This window comes from Chlorocebus sabaeus, chromosome 1 (genome assembly GCF_047675955.1).
Source record: "Chlorocebus sabaeus isolate Y175 chromosome 1, mChlSab1.0.hap1, whole genome shotgun sequence".
Lineage (NCBI taxonomy): Eukaryota > Metazoa > Chordata > Mammalia > Primates > Cercopithecidae > Chlorocebus > Chlorocebus sabaeus.
In genome coordinates this window covers 11,668,760-11,687,991 of record NC_132904.1, presented here as the reverse complement: position 1 = coordinate 11,687,991, position 19,232 = coordinate 11,668,760, and the positions used below count along the sequence as shown (strand labels likewise).

General features: G+C 43.4%; 1 protein-coding gene across 4 annotated transcripts in view; it reads left to right on the top strand.

Moving 5' to 3' along the window:
- The window catches only part of INCENP (inner centromere protein), a 30,440-nt gene extending 24,107 nt beyond the window's left edge, over positions 1-6,333 (top strand). For all 4 annotated transcript variants that reach the window (XM_037999207.2, XM_037999206.2, XM_037999205.2 and 1 more), the window contains 4 exons: positions 123-201; positions 360-467; positions 1,680-1,830; positions 3,363-6,333. In XM_037999207.2, the coding sequence (XP_037855135.2) occupies positions 123-201; positions 360-467; positions 1,680-1,830; positions 3,363-3,577 (553 nt within the window). In that variant the 3' untranslated portion in view covers positions 3,578-6,333. The remainder of the gene's footprint in view (positions 1-122; positions 202-359; positions 468-1,679; positions 1,831-3,362) is intronic.
- Positions 6,334-19,232: the final 12,899 nt, after the last annotated feature.

Sequence of the window (19,232 nt, the reverse complement as noted above, 5' to 3'; positions counted from 1 at the left end):
TCGGCAATCCCACCGTCTAAGGTGTGTCCTGCTGGCTGGGCTGGCTTCCCCAGCAGGGATGGGAACAGGGCTTGGGCTGGGGCTCCACTTCCTGTCCTGACAGGCTCTTGCTGGGTCCTCAGGGAGCTGCAGGAGCGGGAGAAGGCCCTGCGGCTGCAGAAGGAGCGGCTGCAGAGGGAACTGGAGGAGAAGAAGAAGAAGGTGAGGGGAGCTGGGTTGCGGGCTCCCCTGGGGTCTGCCCTGAGCTGTGGGCTGGTCTAGACTCCCGCGGCAGGGGCTGCCTAGGGAGGGGAAGGAAAGGGAGGGGAGGGAAGGGCACCTGCACAGCTCCCTAACACCCCATTGCCGCCTGGTTCCAGGAAGAGCAGCAGCGTCTGGCTGAGCGGCAGCTGCAGGAGGAGCAAGAGAAGAAAGCCAAGGAGGCAGCAGGGGTCAGCAAGGCCCTGAACGTGACTGTGGACGTGCAGGTGCAGCCTGGGCCCCAGTGGAGAGGCTCTTGGGCCGAGGGGCCCAGTCTGATTATTCTCTTCCCAGTAGCTGGAGGCACAGGCTACGTTAGGCCGCTAAGGAAAAGGACAGATACACTTGACCCAATTGTTTTCACTATTTTTTGTATTCTTTGTTATTCTAAAAGTAGAATTTGTTGAGGTGAGGGATAAAAAGGAGCTAAACCTTATAAAAGAGTATAAAGTTTTAAGAAAAGGGACCCTCAGGAAAACTCTACTAAGCCCATTGTATATCCTTGTAGATTTTTGCATATGTAACCCTTTTAACACACACAGATATTCTCTCTCTTTTTCACCCATATACACACATATTTAAAATGGTCACGTACCATTTGGTGGCTTGATTTCCAGCCCCCTCACCCCTACAGTTTTTTTTTTGCTAGGCATATTGTAGACATCTGTCTGTTTCAGCACAGGTAAATTGCTTAGTTTTGAGGGCCGTGTACCTTCATTGTGCTGGAATTCAGCCGGCTCCTCTTGATGAGCATTTGATCTATTTTCATTTCAGTGCTGTTACCAAACAAAACATAATGTTTTCATTGCAGCACAGTTAAGATGCGGAAAACGTGGAAGTTAGTATGGTGTCTGTCAACGATGGATGGTTAAGTTGCAAATCCTGGAGTCTCCTGATCGGTTCCCAGGAGGATTCTAGACACACTGGCCTGGAAGAAAGTTTGCAATACACCTTAGCATGAAAAAAGGGGACACAGAGTAGTGTGTGTTCTGTGACTTTTTAAAATTAAAACTAGGCCTGGTGCAGTGGTTCTTGCCTGTAATCCCAGCATATTGGAAGGCCAAGGCCGGTGGATTACTTGAGGTCATGAGTTCGACACCAGCCTGGTCAACATAGTGAAACCCAGTCCCTTACTAAACATACAAAAAAGTAGCCGGGTGTGGTGATACACACCTGTAATCCATCTACTTGGGAAAGCTGAGGCATGAGAATCTCTTGAACCTGGGAGGTGGAGGTTGCAGTGAGCCGAGATCACACCACTGCACTCCAGTCTGGGGGACAGTGAGATTCTGTCTCAAAAAAAGAAAAAAAAAAAAAGTGATCCTGCACCTTTTGTTTCTCCTATGAAATGGGAGGAGGTGAGCAGTGCCCCAGTGCTCCTCGGTGGTGAGAGACCGGAATGCCGCGGAGGGAGCTGATGGCCATGTTTGTTTTTCCAGTCTCCAGCTTGTACCTCATATCAGATGACTCCACAAGGGCGCAGGGCCCCTCCCAAGATCAACCCAGATAACTACGGGATGGATCTGAATAGCGACGACTCCACCGATGATGAGGCCCATCCCCGGAAGCCCATCCCCAACTGGGCCCGAGGTAAGCAAAGCCCACAGCTCCCTGGTAGACTCAGGCCCTTCCTGGTCCTCACCTTGAGGGCCCTGGAAGTAGTGGGTTGGCTGCTATGGTGTTGGGAGGCTGCTGAGTGCTTGAGTTGGCGGCTTGAGGCTCTGGCCTTGGGCATGCATGTGCCCGGGGGAGAGTGGGGCACCCTGTGGTCATTGTGCTTTCCTGAGGACAAGACCTATGAAGTTGGGTTCCTTTGTTCTCAAAAAAATATATGAAATTGCGCTGGCCTCGGGCACAGCATATGCTGCTGCGTGTCCTGACTTGGACTGGGCCCCTCCTTAGAGTCACATCCAGCCAGGCTGAAGAGACTTGGACCCAAGTAAGCCACCTGGGGCAGGGACAGAGCTAGAATGGGAACGGGTTTAGGCAGAACACCAAGCTGGAGCCTGGGGCCTCTGGCCAGCTGGGGGAGGCAGGAAAGGCCCTGAGGAGTGCGTGAGGCACTTGAGTAGGATCTGACCTGGAGTTTACAGGCCCCAGCATTAAACAAGAACATAGGTGAGCGTGACTGCAGTGCCTCAGGCCTGAGTGCAAGGCCAGCTTGAGTGAGCAGGGTAGGTGCTAGCAGTGGGTGCTGCCAGAGTGGATAGGGCCAGTGGGTACCATGGGTGCCTTGCAGTGTTTGCTGAGCTGGAAGTCAGGGAAGGGCCTGGAATCCCATAGCTGGTGGGCACTCTGCAGAAACTTGTTTTTGTGAGTTTCACCTCATCTGAACCCTACCGTAACTGGCATGTGCTTTAAGCCTCTTAACTACTAGTGTCAAGTTGTTTGGGAGATGGCAGTGAGCAGAAGCCAGATCGCTTGCAAAGCCACCTAATCGGAGGTGACTTTGAACAGCTTACTTAAATAGTTTCTTCATCTGTGAAAGGGGGGCGATGACAAGACCCAGCTGAGGAGTTGTATTGAGAGTGACATGAGTGAGCTTACGGCTGGCCCTTAGAGCCGCACCTGGTGCTGAGCAAGTGTTGGTGCATGTCTGGCCTCCTGATCCCCTGGGTCTTCCTCAGCCCCGTTGTCAGGACTGTGCGCTCCCACATCCACTGCCCAGCGGCCCCTCAGCACTGCGCCAGGGCCTATGGGGTCTATGAGAAGCAGCTGGCCAGGGTGGTCGAGGATGGCATCCTATGCTTAAGCTCTCGAGCTTGGCTTGTCTTCACACGTAGGCTCTGCCATTGTTAGCTGTATGCCTTTAGGCAAATCTGCTGAATGGGAGAATACAGAACATGCCTCCCAGGTGGTGGTTGGGACAGGTTCAAGGAGTACCTGGCTCATGCAAGCTCTCGAGGACTTTGCACAGGTTAAGTTGCCAGAGGACGGTAGGAAGGATGTGACGCAAGGGTGTTCTCTGGGTTTGATGGTGGTACAGGCAGGGGCAGGGCTGAAGAGGGTGACAGAGCTCTCTGTAGGGAGGTTGGAGAGGGTGAAAGGGCTCTTTAGGGAGCAGGGGATGGGGAGGTTCATGGAGAGCCCCAAGGCAGTGTCTGGTCTGTTGTCTCCTGTAGGCACCCCGCTCAGCCAGGCCATCATTCACCAGTACTACCACCCGCCGAACCTTCTGGAGCTCTTTGGAGCCATTCTCCCGCTGGACTTGGAGGATATCTTCAAGAAGAGCAAGCCCCGTTATCACAAGCGCACCAGCTCTGCTGTCTGGAACTCACCGCCTCTGCAGGGCGCCAGGGTCCCCAGCAGCCTGGCCTACAGCCTGAAGAAGCACTGAGGCTGGCCTGCGTCTTTCTTAGCAGCCTCACCTCCTGTCTATGTCTATCTATCTGTCTGTCGGTCTCTGTCTTGGTCTGTCCACCTCCTTCTTGGCATGCCATTGTGGAGGGCTCGGCCAGGTGTATATAAACGTCCTCTGTGCTGGGTGTTTCTGCTGCAGGTGGCAGGTGGCCCCAGGCCTGTTTGGAGGATGGGCTGGGTGGGTGGGTGGGGAAGAACTGGGCCCAGCCCCACATGACCTGCAGACAGTGCTCTGTAAATAGTTGTTTTAATTTAGCTGAATGTTAGCGTTTTAGTCTTTGGCATTTTAGTATTTGGGAGGTAGATTAATAAAGTATATTCCTTCAAGCCTGCTGTTGATACCGTGAAGACTGGGTGCCTCAGCCCTGGCCCTGTAGCTGTGTGTCTTGGGCCACCGGTGGCCTGTGGGACCAAGGTACTGTTCCATCACCTGCGGTGTGCCTCAGGATCACCGGGTGCAGACGCCCGCCCTCGGAGATGCTGCTGCAGTGGGTGGTTCCACTGCCTGGATAACCCCTGAGGAACATTTCAGTTACTGTCACGATGGGGCAGGTGGAGCTCCTCCCTGTTTTTTGGGGTGCTCCCTGTTTGTAACGGGAAACTTGCTCACTGGGAAAGACCTGTGTCTTGACACAGCCCTGCCACTTAGTCCCCTACCCTCTCTATTCCCCAGGCTCCACCCTTGCTGCACAGGTACAAATGGACCTGAGAACATCTGTGTGCTGGTGAAGCATGAGGTCTGAGTAGAAAAGGGGTATCCCTTGAGCCCACCTTGGGACCAGTGCTTGCAAGCAGCGAGATATTTCCCCAGCAAAACCAGGCAGCTGCCAATTAAATGCTTAGCGCCGATGAAAGCCGGCTGTGGTCCTGCCTGTGAGCTGCCTGCTGCTGCCTTCAGAATGCATACATCTGCTACTCTAGCCCGGGGTTGCCAAACTATGGCCTCTGGGCCAAATCCAGCCACAGTCGGTTCTTTAAAGTTTTATCGAAACACAAGCAATGGAAATGCCCATTTCTTTACCTGTTGTCTCCAGTTGCTCTGCTCTGAGGGCAGTGTTAAGTTGTGTAGCAGAGGCCCATCCATGCAAAGCTGAAAATGTTTACTATTTGAACTGTTACAGAAGTTCTGCTTAAGGACAAAATAAAGCCTAAATCCAAGAATACTTTTAAAAATGAGGAAATAGTGAACACAATAGATAGAAGTCTGGAAGTTTCTACCCATGCCAAGAAAAGTGTTTTATGGTTTGTTCAAATATGTTGTGCAGTTCAAATTTTTTCCCGATATTCTCTGACTAGACACTTGTACTGAGTAAACTGGCGAGTGTGTCTGTCTAAAACCACAATATCAAAATATCACTTAAAGCATCTTTATATAGTGTGTTTAAGAAAAAGTTATTATTCAGCAGAAAGGTAATTGCAATTGGTCTGCATATTTATCAACACTTGGTATTGTCTGTTTCTTATTTTAGCCATGCAAATAGGTGTGTACGGATATCTAATCATGGCTTTCATTTGAATTTCCCTAATGGCTGATGGTTGAACATCTTTTCATGTACATTTCTGTCATCTGTATATCTTTGGTGAAGAGTCTTCAAATCTTTTGTTCATCTTAAAATTGGATTGTTATGTTACCGTTGGGTTTAAGAATCTTTACATATTATGAATACAAATATGTTGTCAGATACATGCTTTGCAGTATTTTCTCCCAATCTGTAGCTTGTCTTTAAAAAAAAACTTTTTTTTTTTTTTTAGAGATGAGGTCTTGCTACATTGGCCAAGCTGGTCTGAAACTCCTGGTCTGAAGCGATCCTTCTGCCTTGGCCTCCCAAAGTGCTGAGATTGTAGGCATGAGCTGCCATGCCTAGCCCAGCTTTTTGTTTACTTACCAGTGCTTTTCACAGAACAAAAATTTTAATTTGATGAAGTCCAATTAATTAAATTTTAAAAATAGAGTGTGTTTTTTTGTCATGTCTAAGAAACCATTGTCTAGTCCTAGGTGCTAATTCTCCTTTGTTTTCTTCTAAATGTTTTTTATTTTACATGTTACATTTAGATTTATGATCTATTTTGAGTTAACTTTTTTTTAAGTATGAAGTTTACGTTTTTTGTTTGTGTTTAGGAGCATATGGATGGATGTCTAATTGTTCCAGCACCATTTGTTGGAAAGACTATCCTTTCTCTGCTGAATTTCTTTTATATCTTTGCCAGGAGTTAGCCATATTGGTATGGGTCTATTTCTAGACTTTTTGTTTTCTCCCATTGATCTGTACATCTCTCCTTTTGCCAATACCACATAAATCAAGATGACTATAGCTTTGTAATAAGTATTAAAATCTGGTAATATAATTCTTCCAATTTTATTTTTCTTTTAAAATTATTTTGACTATTGTATCAGTGTTACTTTTCCATTTAAATTTTAGGGTTAGCTTATCTACAAAAGTCCTGCTGGGATTTTGATTGGAATTGCATTAAATCTATAGATAAGTTTGGGGAGAATGAACATATTTATGATCGTCTTTTAATCTGTGAACATGACGTGTGTCTCCATTTATTTGCATGTTTAGTTTCTTTCTTCAGCATTTTATAGTTTCAGCATGCAGATCCTGTACATATTTTCTGAGATTTATAACTATTTATTTTCTTGGAGCTGTTGTAAATGGTATTGTTTTTCTGATTTTTGGTTTCCACTTGTTCATTGCTGATGTATAGAAATACAGTTGACTTTTGTGTCAACTTTGTATCCCGTGATGCAAGTAAAGCAGTACTGAGGGGAATTTATAGGGCTCAATGCCTGTGTTAGAAAAAAGGTCTCAAATCAGTGACCCCAGCTTCTACTTTAAGAAACTAGGAAAAAAAAAAAAGAGCAAATTAAAAGTGTACACAGAGAAGGGGAAATCATGCAAGTAGAGCAGAAATCAGACATTAGAAAGAGAAAATATAGAAAATTAACCAAAAGCTAGTTCTTTGAGAAGCTGAAGAAAATTCTGTTTAGACTGATCTGAAGAAAAGATAGATTACCAATGTCAGAAATTAGGTAGCTTCACTACAGATTCTACAGATATTAAAACAGTAAGACACTATTATGAACAACTTCTAGGAATACATTTGACAGTTTAGATGAAAGTAATGCAGATTCCTTAAAAGATACAAACTAGTTTACTTAGGAAGAAATGGAAAACCTACATAGCCCTATGAAACGTGTTATCACAAAGAAAACGGTAGACATAGGTAGGTTTAGTGGTAAATGTTGCCACATGTTTAAGGAAATAATACTAATTCTACACAACCGCTCACATGAAATATAAGAGGAAAGAATACTCAGTTCTGTCTCTGAGGCCAGCATTGCTTTGGTCCCCAAATCAGACATTGCAAGAAAAGAAGACAATTATCCCTCATGAACATCAACACAAGAATTCTTAGAGTTTCATCAAGTCCAAGTTAAATAAAAAGGATTACACTTTTTGTTGTTGTTGAAGACAGGGTCTCACTCTGTTGCCCAGGCTGGAGTGCAGTGGTGGGATCTCAGCAACCATATCCAAACCACACCAATATCCCTTTCATTTTCAGGGTAATTTCTGACCTTGGTTAAAACTGCCATTTCCCCTAGTAATCAGAAAAGCCTTATTGTGGGGTTTTTGATACATTTTTATAGTTTTATGTTGTCTTCTTTGTTTTAAGGCATATATGAAGTTGCTTCAAAATTGGGAACAAGAATTGCCACATTCTTTTGTTTTTTCTTCATATTTTCTCCATATTTTTCTTGTTCTCCTCTTTTATCCTCCAATCCTGGGAGGAAAGTAAGTGTCATGGGTGAGGAATTTCCACTTCCTGGACCACTGGTCTCTGGGACCATCCACAATCCCTCAGCCTGGGAGAGTGCTCTGTTCTTCAGCATACTAAAAATGGCCCTAGCCTGCCCTTAAATGACTCTAGAGGGGTCATTCAAGTGTACGTTTGTATGTAAGAAGATGATTAATATGTCAAATGTGGCTAAAAGGAGCCAGGAGGATCTTTAGACACAGTAATCTTTAGACACAGATCTTTAGACATATTCCCGCAGCTACCTTTCAGAGGTGGGGAGTTTTGGTTCTTCCCTGGTAAATCTCTGTCAAATTACTAATTATTGATCTCTGATAATGACTAATTATTGATCCCTACTTCATGATTGTCTCCTTCACAGCTGGTGAGCAAGCCACTGATTCTAGACTTTCATGACTTTCTCATGGCTTCTTACTGACCAAATGATAAACCGCTCAGGATTTCCTGTCTGTGCTGTGTGGGTTAATGTCCCCTGAGCCACCTTCTTTCTCAAATTGCTGTTATAATGTCTTAATCCACAAGGAAGGTCTTGTGTGGACACATGTATAAATCCAGAGTGTTCTGGTAGGATTATAGCTCCCCTTGCACTAAGGGGTTCCCAGGGCACTTACATGATGTGTAGTTGTTGTTATTCACCGCCCCCCCAGGGGCTGGATCTTATCCCCTGTGCAAAATCAGAAGCAGTTTCCCTAGTCTTGATTCACCTGGTTGCAGTTCTCACCCTCTTCCTAGGAGTCCACTCTGCTGAGTTCCCATCAGGTCTTCGTCTGCACTGACTCTACACCAGGTAGCTGGAGGTTGGACCGCTCCTTCAGCCTAGATACTTTATTTCTCTCTTCATCATGTCCTCCAAAAAGCCTCATCTGAATGTGTAGGTTGGTTTAGGTGGCTAGTTTTCCTTCCTTCCTTCCTTCCTTCCTTCCTTCCTTCCTTCCTTCCTTCCTTCCTTCCTTCCCTCCCTCCCTCCCTCCTTCCCTCCCTCCCTCCCTCCCTCCCTCCCCCCTCCCCCCTCCCTCCCCCCTCCCCCCTCCCTCCCTCCCTCCCTCCTTCCTTCCTTCCTTCCTTCGCTTTCTTTTTTTTTTTTGAGGCGGGGTCTGGCTTTGTCACCCAGGCTGGAGTGCAGTGGTGCGATCTCGGATCGCTGCAACCTCCGTCTCCCAGGTTCAAGCGATTCTCCTGCCTCAGCCTCCCAAGTAGCTGGGATTACAAGTGCGTGCCACCAGGCCCAGCTAATTTTTGTATTTTTAGTAGAGACAGGGTTTCACCATGTTAGTCAGGCTGGTCTCGAACTCCTGACCTCGGTGATCCACCCGCCTCGGCCTCCCAAAGTGTTGGGATGACAGGTGTGAGCCATCGTGCTAGGCCCATTTTATTCTTTTAATTATCAAAGCCTAACCTGTAGTGGGAGATGTCTGATGAGTTTTTCTCAGATTGAACACCAGCAATAAGGTTTGAGCCTTAAGGTGGCGCCATTTCACGTAGAGCGTGGAATCTCTGAACACTTGCAATAGACCATCGGTCACGAGCAGGAGCCCTTGAGTTCCATTCCTGGATGCCGTTCTCAAAGTGAACACAATGAAATACAAGTTTCACTTGTGTTTGCATAAGGGCAAAACAACTGACAGCGTCTTCTCCTCTTGAGAAGAGAGGACTGTGCATTATACAAGCAGGTGTATATACTATCTCCTTACACTTCTTACCAAGGAGACAGAAGCTGAGAAGAAATGAGATTAGGTGTTGTCTATCAAGGGCAGACGGAAAGAAGTGGGTAGCTATGACTGTGTTTGTGGTGTGTGGGATGAAAAAAAGAAGATTTGAAGGATAAAACTAGAAGGGAAGTGAAAATGACTCTAAAGTGCCTTATTTGGAGAGCAATGAGACTGACTGACTGGTTCATGTTAATGGGATCATCTCAGCACTGCTGAGGGTTTTACATGCATACTATTATTTAATTCTAATGACTTTCACGTAAAGAAAGTGTAGTCTTCATTTACTGAGACTTAAAAAGATTAAATGACTTTTCCAAGCTCACACAGTCCATGTAGCCCAGAGATGGGAAGTTATATCTGAACCCCAAATCCTTGATTTTACTTATCCGCCTGCCCGCCTCTTCCCTGTTCAACCTGGGAAGGCATCAGGGCACCCAGTTAGTGGTGTCCTACAGATAGACACATTTTAAACTGGATTATGAAAAGCTGGGCTAGCTTTCTTACTTAAACAACACTGGGGCCAGGCGCGGTGGCTCATGCCTGTAATCCCAGCACTTTGGGAGGCCGAGGAGGGCAGATCATGAGGTCAGGAGATTGAGACCATCCTGGCCAGTATGGCAAAACCCCGTCTCTACTAAAATACAAAAAATAAATGAGCTGGGCATGATGGCGCCCGTCTGTAGTCCCAGCTACTCGGGAGACTGAGGCAGGGGAATCTGTTGAACCTGGGAGGCGGAGATTGCAGTGAGCCAAAATCGTGCCACTGCATTCCAGCCTGGCGACAGAGCAAGACTCTGTCTCAAAACAAAACAAAAAACAATACTGGAACTTCTTTCCCTCCTGTTCCTCCAATTCCCTTCCCTGGATTATCTTCCTCTTTGTCACTACCACACATCTAGAAAGATTAGCATTTCTATTACAGAAGCAAATGTCAAAAGGAGATTTAGAGGGAGTTACAGTTGCTTTAAAAAACAAAACAAAACAAAACAAAAATCCCTGCCCTTTGCCATCACAAGCCCATGATCATCACAGTTATCTGTCAGTCAAGCACCTAACCGTAATGGAAGTCAACAAATAAAACGCATCACCTGAGATCGGATAAAGAACACAGGATGAGCGTGAGTTTAATCTTTGTCCATCCTCTTTAGAAATCTGAAAAAATAACAACTTAAAATGACAACAAAAGAACAAAGTGACAAATTCTACGGCGTGGTGGAAACAAGCAAATGACAATATTTGATGAGAAATATTTAAGATTTTCTGATGGATGAAGAGCAGATAGGATGAAATCTACAGGGAAATAAGATGAGAGGAAACTGAAGTTCAAACGTGCTGGAGAAAAAATCCTTCAGATAGAGGAGCTTTTGGAAGGAAAGAGGAAATTAGGTTTAAGATAGGTCTTGGATAATTATTGAAATTGAACACAGGCAGGATGAGAGTAGAAATACACAATGAGAGGTGGACCGCTACCTGACACCACTTTGCTCTGTCCTTCCGCAACATATATATATATATTTTTTCACATAATGTTTTTATTGTTCCCTTCAGTGCAAAGGACTATTGGGGAAGAAAGGTCTTCCCAGTGGGCAGCAGAAAACCATCAGATTAAGCAAAAATAATTGCTATCAAGGATCCTAGGTGAGTATGAGTTCAGAAGTTTGCTGGTCATCACAAGTCTTTGGGTTATTCAGTCTGCTTCTGTGTGCAGTTCTTCTAGAATTCTATTAAAAAAAAAAAGCCATCAACTCATTATGGGTGCCAAAGGGGTAACCCCTTTTCCTTCTAGGCTACACATGAAAAAATCTGATTTTCATCATCCTGAGTGGCACCCGTTTTTGCAGAGGACACAAACTGCCTCTTTCAGGTGGTCTCAAACTCCCCTTCTTTGGGTGGTACCTTTGATGTGGTTGTGCTTGATGTTCTTAAGTCTCTGGTTTCAAGGTGGGACAGACTTACCATGAGATGCAGGTATCTCAAGAAAGGTCCAGCATGACTTACTAACTGTGGGGATGGTCAAGATGGGGTGTTAGGGCCTGGCTTACATCGCTGCCAGTCTGTTCTTTCTCTGAAATTCCTTTAGGTAAGATCAGTTCCCCAGGTAGAACAGATGTATTGGAACAGAGCCTCATGTTTGTGTCAGCCTTGACAGGAACTTATGACGGAAGGAGACTCCTTGACTTCCTTTCTTTCCTCTTTGCTTCCTTTCTTCCTTCCTTCCTTCCTTCCTTCCTTCCTTCCTTCCTTCCTTCCTTCCTTCCCTCCCTCCCTCCCTCCCTTCCTCCTTCCTCCCTCCCTCCCTCTCTTTCTCTTTCTTTCTTCTTCTTTCTCTTTCTTTCTCTCTCTCACTTTCTTTTTTTTTTTTTTTTGGTTTTTTTTTGTTTTTTTTTTGTTTTTTTTTTTTTTGTTTTTTTTTTTTTTGAGACAGAGTCTGGCTCTGTCGCCCAGGCTGGAGTGCAGTGGCCGGATCTCAGCTCACTGCAAGCTCCGCCTCCCGGGTTTACGCCATTCTCCTGCCTCAGCCTCCGGAGTAGCTGGGACTACAGGCGCCCGCCACCTCGCCCGGCTAGTTTTTTGTATTTTTAGTAGAGACGGGGTTTCACCGTGTTCGCCAGGATGGTCTCGATCTCCTGACCTCGTGATCCGCCCGTCTCGGCCTCCCAAAGTGCTGGGATTACAGGCTTGAGCCACCGCGCCCGGCCTCACTTTCTTTTCTCTTTCTTTCTTTCTTCTCTCTCTCTCTCTCTCTTTCTTTCTTTCTTTCCTGCCTTCCTTCTTTTTCTTTCTTTTTTCCTTTTTCCTTTTTTATTTTGAGACAAAGTCTCACTCTGTTGCCCAGGCTGAAGTGCAGCGGCTCAATCTCAGCTCACTGCAACCTCCACCTCCCAGGTTCAAGCGATTCTCGTGCCTCAGCCTCCTGAGTAGCTAGGATTACAGGCGCCTGCCACCACACCCAGCTAATTTTTTTGTGTGTTTTTAGTAGAGATGGGGGTTTCACTATGTTGGCCAGGCTGGTCTCAAACTCCCGAGCTCGTAATCTGCCCACCTTGGCCTCCCAAAGTGCTGGGATTACAGGCATGAGCCGCTATGCCTGGCCAAAACTCCTTGACTTTCAAGGATCTGCTCTATTGCAGAGGAAAATTGCCGGACCTCTCCTGGGGCCATGACGATTTCACAGGAGCAGAGCCCCACAACTCATTTGAACACAGCCTGCAGGTTCATCATGACGTTAGGAGGGCTTTAGGCCACAAAAAGTCTGTTCACTGTAGTTTATGTCACCTCTGTTTTGCCACTGAATTTGTGTATAGCCTTATCAGAGCTGGGGAGGGTGTGGGATATATGGTTGTAACTTGATGTTTAAGGTTTTGCATACCTGTTGGAAAATTCCATAAAATGAGACCCTTGTCCTGAGTCTTTGTTGAATAGAATTGCCCCAAGGAGACTGCATTGCTAAAGCAAATGGAATAAGCCCTCAATAATAAATGGAATTGGGTAAAGCTATACAGACGTATCATTGCAACATTGATTGGAGTTTGAAGTTAATTCCAAATACAAAGTTATGAGTTGTATTACTGAGGTAAAATGTATCATGACTAAAATGGCCTGCTTTCCAGAAGCTTCAGGCCATCCAAAGAATGTACATTTTAGATCTGGGTTATGGATGTACCCTACTAATGGGAGATGATGTGGGAAGTCAATTTAAAGGTGGATGAAGAAGGGTCCCCAAACTCTAGGTGGTGTCCCAAATGGTATCTGTACTGGTTTGCAGCATTATGAACAGCACAAGTAGGGTAGTGTAGCTGGGCGTGGTGGCTCACGCCTGTCATCCCAGCACTTTAAGAGACTGAGGAGGGTGGATTTCTTGAGGTCAGGAGTTCGACACAAGCCTGCCCAATATAGTAAAAACCCATCTCTACTAAAAATAGAAAAATTAGCCTGGGGTGATGGCACATGCCTGTAAACCCAGCTACTTGGGAGGCTGAGGCATGAGAATCACTCGAACCTGGGAAGTGGAGGTTGAAGTGAGCTGAGATTGTGATCATGCCACTGCACTCCAGCCTGGGCAACACAGTGAAACTCTGTCTCAAAAACAAACAAACAAACAAAACAAATAGGGTAGTGCACACAGTGAGAAAATATTATTTTGGAAAATTCAAAAACGAACTAAGAATCTTTTCCTTTTCTATTTTTTTTCTTTTTTTCGAGACAGACTCTTGCTCTGTTGCCTGGACTGGAGTGCAGCAGTATGATCATAGCTCAGTGCATCCTTGAACTCCTGGGCTCAAGCGACTCTCCCACCTCAGCCTCCTGAGTAGATGGCCCTTTAGGCATGTGCTACCATACCTGTCTAAGTTAAAACTCTTTTTTTATTTGTTTTTGCAGAGACAGGGTCTTGCCATATTGCTCAGGCTGGTCTCAAACTCTTGGGCTTAAGCCATCTGCCCCCTTCAGCCTCCCAAATAATTGGGATTACAGGGGCAAAGTACTGCACCTGGCCCCAAACTAAAAATTTCTGATTTCTTTCCTTCATTCTTCTAACTAGGGTATGACACAGCTGAAGGATTTAGACAGCACAGGACCAGTTGATCATGGCAAGATTTGGTGAATAAAGTGAAGGAAATGACCTCAGAGGTCCTTTTTCATATTGTGGGACTTACAACTTAGAACTTGCAGCAAGAATTCTGAGTACGTATGAGGTCTGCAAGGAGTCTGTGACATATGATACACTGGTGACTTGGGTACCAGCAGAGATTCTTGAAGCTTTGACTAATGACCTGACATATGTATTTCAATTTCTGATAATCATTAAATAAATGAAACAACATGTTAATATATCTCTTAATGAGCTGAGGGCTTAATGAAGCCCTTTTTGATTTTATATATTCATGAATTATATTTTATTGCTAAAATGAGACAATTTTATTCATGTTTTTCATCTGCATAGATGTAAACTCTGTAAATACTTGTTACATAAATGGGCAGATGGCAAAAGAATGACTATCATGGTAGTGATGCCACTCGGTTCTCTGAGTTCCTCTGAGGTATAGGCTAAAGATAACATAGTGATCTATTACTCAAAATTATTATTTTTAATTTTTAATCGACACCTAATACAAAAATGTGATGTTTTAATAAATGTATACATTGTGTAATGATCAATCAGGGTAATTAACATATCCATCATCTCAAACATTTATCATTTCTTTGTGTTGAGAACATTCAAAATCTTCTCTTCTAGCTATTTTAAGATATACAATATGTTATTATTAACTACAGTCGCCCACTGAGTGATAGGACCTCAGAACTCATTTTTCCTAACTGTAACTTTGTACCTGTTGACCAACCTCTCTCCATTCTCTCTCTTCCATTCCATACCCTCTCCAGTATCTGGTAACCACTGTTTTACTCTCTACTTCTATGAGATCAGCATTTTTATTTTATTTATTTATTTATTTATTTTTTAAGTTTTTGAAATGAAGTCTTGCTCTGTTGCCCAGGCTGGAGTGCAGTGGGGCAATCTGGGCTCACTGCAACCTCTGCCTCCCGGGTTCAAGTGATTCTCCTGCCTCAGCCTCCTTAGTAGCTGGGATTACAGGCACATGTCACCACGCCCGGCTAATTTTTGTGTTTTTAGTAGAAATAGCGTTTCACTATGTTGGCCAGGCTGGTCTCGAACTCCTGACCTCAAGTGATCCGCCCACCTTGGCCTCCCAAAGTGCTGGGATTACAGGCGTGAGACACCGCGCCTGGCCAGATCAACAACTTTAGATTCCATGTGTTACTCATCTACTGCGTCTGGCTTGTTTCACTTTACATCATGTTCTCCAGGGTCATCCATATTGCCACAAATGACAGTATTTCATTCTTTCTGTTAATGACCCAATAGTATTTCATTGTGTACATACACCACATTTAAAAACAATCCATTTATTTGCTTTTTGACACGTAGGTTGATTCCATATCTTAGCTATTGCAAATGGTCCTGCAATAAGCATGGGACTGTAGATGTCTCTTGAACATGCTGATTTTGTTTCCTTTGCATATGAGGCTGACCCTTGAACAACATGGGTGTGAACTGTGCAGGTGCACTTACACACTGATTTTTCCAACCAAACGTGAGTTGAAAACGCAGTGTTTGAGGCATGTGAAACTTGTGTATACGGAGGGCTGACGTTTTGAATATAGGAGTTGCACAGGGCCGAGTGCAGGATGTGAGTTTGTGCGGTTTTTGATATATGTAAGGGGCGAGTGCCTGGAACCAATCCCCTGAGTATAGATAGGAACGATTGTATACTCAGTGGTGGGATTGCTGGATCATACGGTTATTTGATGTTTAATTTTTTGAGGAACCTCCCTACTGTTTTTCATGACCGTACTAATTTATATTCCCACCAATAGTGGGTAAAAGGTTTTCTTTTCTCCACATTCTTGAGAATACATGTAGTAGCCATTCTCACAGGTGTGACCTAATTGTGGTTGTGGTTTGCACTTCTCTGACGATCAGTCTATTAAGGTCTATTAAGTCTTAGGTCTATTAAGGTCTTTTGCCTATCTTAAACATTATTTTTAATGATTTATCAGCCACTGCTAAATTAAGACCTCCTTTGAGTTTATTAAAAACAATAAATTAGATACTATTTAATATGGAAAAAACGTTGTTATCACAAAACAATACTTTAAATAGTTTCTTTGAAGTCTAGAGATTTCCACCTGCAGAGTCCATGCTCTATGTTAAGATTCTGATGAAGCATGCATATGCCTACTATCTTTGGTAAAATGGAACACGAGTGATTACAGAAGGGAGGTGGGAAGGAGAACCAATGTGACCGCATGATCCATAAATAGTAAAAGCCTATGTGATGTCAGGATCTCAAAGTGATCCCTTAAAAGTCTCCATCCCCCAAGTATGTGTTCACTACTTCGAACACGGAGTCCCTAGAAAATCCTTAGATGATAACCTCAGCCAAAAGGACACTTGTGACCAGTACATCCTGCTGAGGACAGGAGTCCAGAGACTGTGTGTCTTGGGGATCGGTAATATTTACCCAACTTCCCACCCTTCTATATCCTCAGGTCCAAGATTCATTATTAAGGATATTAACAGCACAATGACATTCACCTGGGCTTGACCATATGTGAGCAATTATCTTAACTGTGAGAAATGTCAATGAAACCAAAGCCAGATTCTGAAGCACACTTTGGTAGCACAGGATAAACAAACATTCCTTATTAATAGACTCAGATTTAGTTTGATATTTTACTTTGGGATTGATGTGATTCATTTTATTTGACTTTCCCTCCCCTTGTTGTTACGTAATTGTAATCATTGGCATTTACTGCTAGGCATTGTACTGAGTACTTTTCCTTTATTAATTCATTTATTCTTTATACAAATCCTATGAGGTAGACACTTTTTTTATCACTTCATTTTACAGATGAGGAAACTGTGGCTGCAAGGCTAAGCAGCTAGCTGAAAAACTTACAAGTTGGGTGTATGTCCAGAGAATGATTCATATTCCTTTGGGTACTCAAGCCAGAGCTGAGTTTGAGGCCAGGTACTCTAGCCCCAATATTAGGCTTCTCCTTACTCCTCAATCAATATATATACCTAATTTTGAAAGATCCAAACATCACTTCAGAATTCAAAACAAAGCATACAGCTACCCTGTTCGGATTCTGATGGGGGCTGCCTGAATTTGTAGAACAATTTGAGAATAGTTGACATCTTAAAATTTTCCGAAATTTGCTTCAGAATAAGGTGTGTGTCTCCATTTATTTAGATTCCCTTTTATCTTTGTGTAAATGTCATGTAAAGTTTCATTATTTTATCATTAAAAGTTTGTATATTTCCAATACATACATTTCAGTATATTTTTGTTGCTGCCCTTGTTACTATTGTCAATGGTATAATTTTTTTCCTGTTATATAATGGAATAGCTGGTTACAGGAAAGGGATTCATTTCCAAATGGTGATCTTTATTCGGCTAATTTGATAAACTCATCAGTTTCATTATTTATCTATTTATTTTCTAATTAATATTATGTAATTTTTTTCTTAAGGAAAATAAAATACAAAATTATCAGACACCAGAACAACAGATGATGGAATTCATTCAGCATCTCTTACTGTACTCCCTAAGTTTCCAGCTGAAATATTTAAAAGCCATGATAGACGGCTTTTTTTTTCTTTCCAACTTTGTTTTTTTCAGGTTCAGAGGGTACATGTTCAGGTTTGCTATATGGGTAAATTGCATGGTGTGGGGGTTTGGTGTACAGATTATTTCATGATCAGGTAATAATAAGCATAGTACCCAATAGGTAGTTTTTCAATCTTCACCCTCCTCCCACTCTCCCTGCTCAGGTAGACCCTGGTATCTCTTGTTCCCTTCTTTGTGTCCATGTGTACTCAATGTTTAGCCCCCACTTGTAAGAGGGAACATGCAATATTTCATTTTCTGTTTCAATGTTAATTTGCTTAGGATAATGGCCTCTAATGTCATTGCTGCAAAAAACATGATCTCATGCTTTTTTAATGGACGCATAGTATTCCACGGTCTGTATGTACCACATTTTCTTTACCCAGTCCACCGCTGATGGGCGTCTAGGTTAATTCCAGGCCTTTGCTATTATGAATAGTGTGGCAATGAACATATGCATGCGTGTGTCTTTAGGGCAGAATAATTTATATTGCTTTGGGTATATATCCAGTAATGGAATTGCTGGGTCAAATGGTAGTTCTGTTTTAACTTCTTTGAGAAATTTCCAAACTGCTTTCCACAAAGGCTGAACTAATTTACATGCCCACCAGCAGTGTACAAGCATTCCTATTTCTCTGCAAACTTGTCAGCACCTGTTAGTAATAGCCATTCTGACTGGTGTAAGATGGTATCACATTGTGGCTTTGATTTGTATTTCTCTCATGATTAGTGATGTTGGGCATTTTTCATATGCTTGTTGGCCATGAGTATGTCTTCTTTTGAGAAGTGTCTGTTGATGTCTTTTGCCAACTTTTTTTTTTTAGGCAGGGTCTCGCCCTGTTGCTCAGGCTGGAGTGCAGTGGCACAGTCATGGCTCACTGCAACCTCAGCCTCCCAGGCTCAAGCAATCCTCCCACCTCGGCCTCTCAAAGTGCTGGGATTATAGGCATGAGCCACTGTGCCTGGCCTTTGCCAACTTTTTAATGGGATTGTTTGTTTTTTGCTTGTTAATTTGTTTAAGTTCCTTTTAGATTCTGGATAGACTTTTGTTGGATGTGTAGTGTGCAAATATTTTCTTCGTTTTTGTAGATTGTCTGTTTACTCTGTTGATAGTTTCTTTTGTTGTGCAGAAGCTCTTTAGTTTAACTAGGTCCCATTTGTCAATTTTTTTTTTGCAATTACTTTTGCCATCTTCATCATGAACCTTCGGTAGGGCCTATGTCTAGAATGGTATTTCCTAGGTTTTCGTTTAGGGTTTTTATAGTTTTAGGTTTTACAGTTAAGTCTTTAATATACCTTGAGTTGATTTTTGCATATGGCGAAAGAAGGGGTCTCGTTTCAATCTTTTGCCTATAGCTGATCAGTTATCCCAGCATGATTAATTGAATAGGGAGTCCTTTCTTCACTGCTTGTTTTTGTCAACCTTGTCTAAGATTAGATGGTTGTAGGTGTGTGACTTTATTTCTGGGTTCTCCATTCTGTTCCATTGGTCTATATGTCTGTTTTGGTACCAGTACCAGACTGTTTTGGTTACTACGGCCTTATTTGAAGTAGGTAATGTTACGTCTCCAGCTTTGTTCTTTTTGCTTAGGATTACTTTGGCTAGTCAGGCTCTTTTTTGGTTCCATATGAATTTTAGAATAACTTTTTCCAATTCTGTGAAAGATGTTATTGGTAGTTTGCTAGGAATAGCATTGAATCTGTAAATTGCTTTGGGCCTATGGCCATTTTAACAATATTGAGTCTCTCCGTCCATGAATATGGAATATGAGATGTTTTTCCACATGTTTGTGTTGTCTCTGATTTCCTTCAGTGGTGTTTTATAAGAGATATTTCACCTCCCTGGTTAACTGTATTTCCAGGTATTTTATTTTTGTGGATGGCTGTTGTGAACAAGATTGTGCTTTTG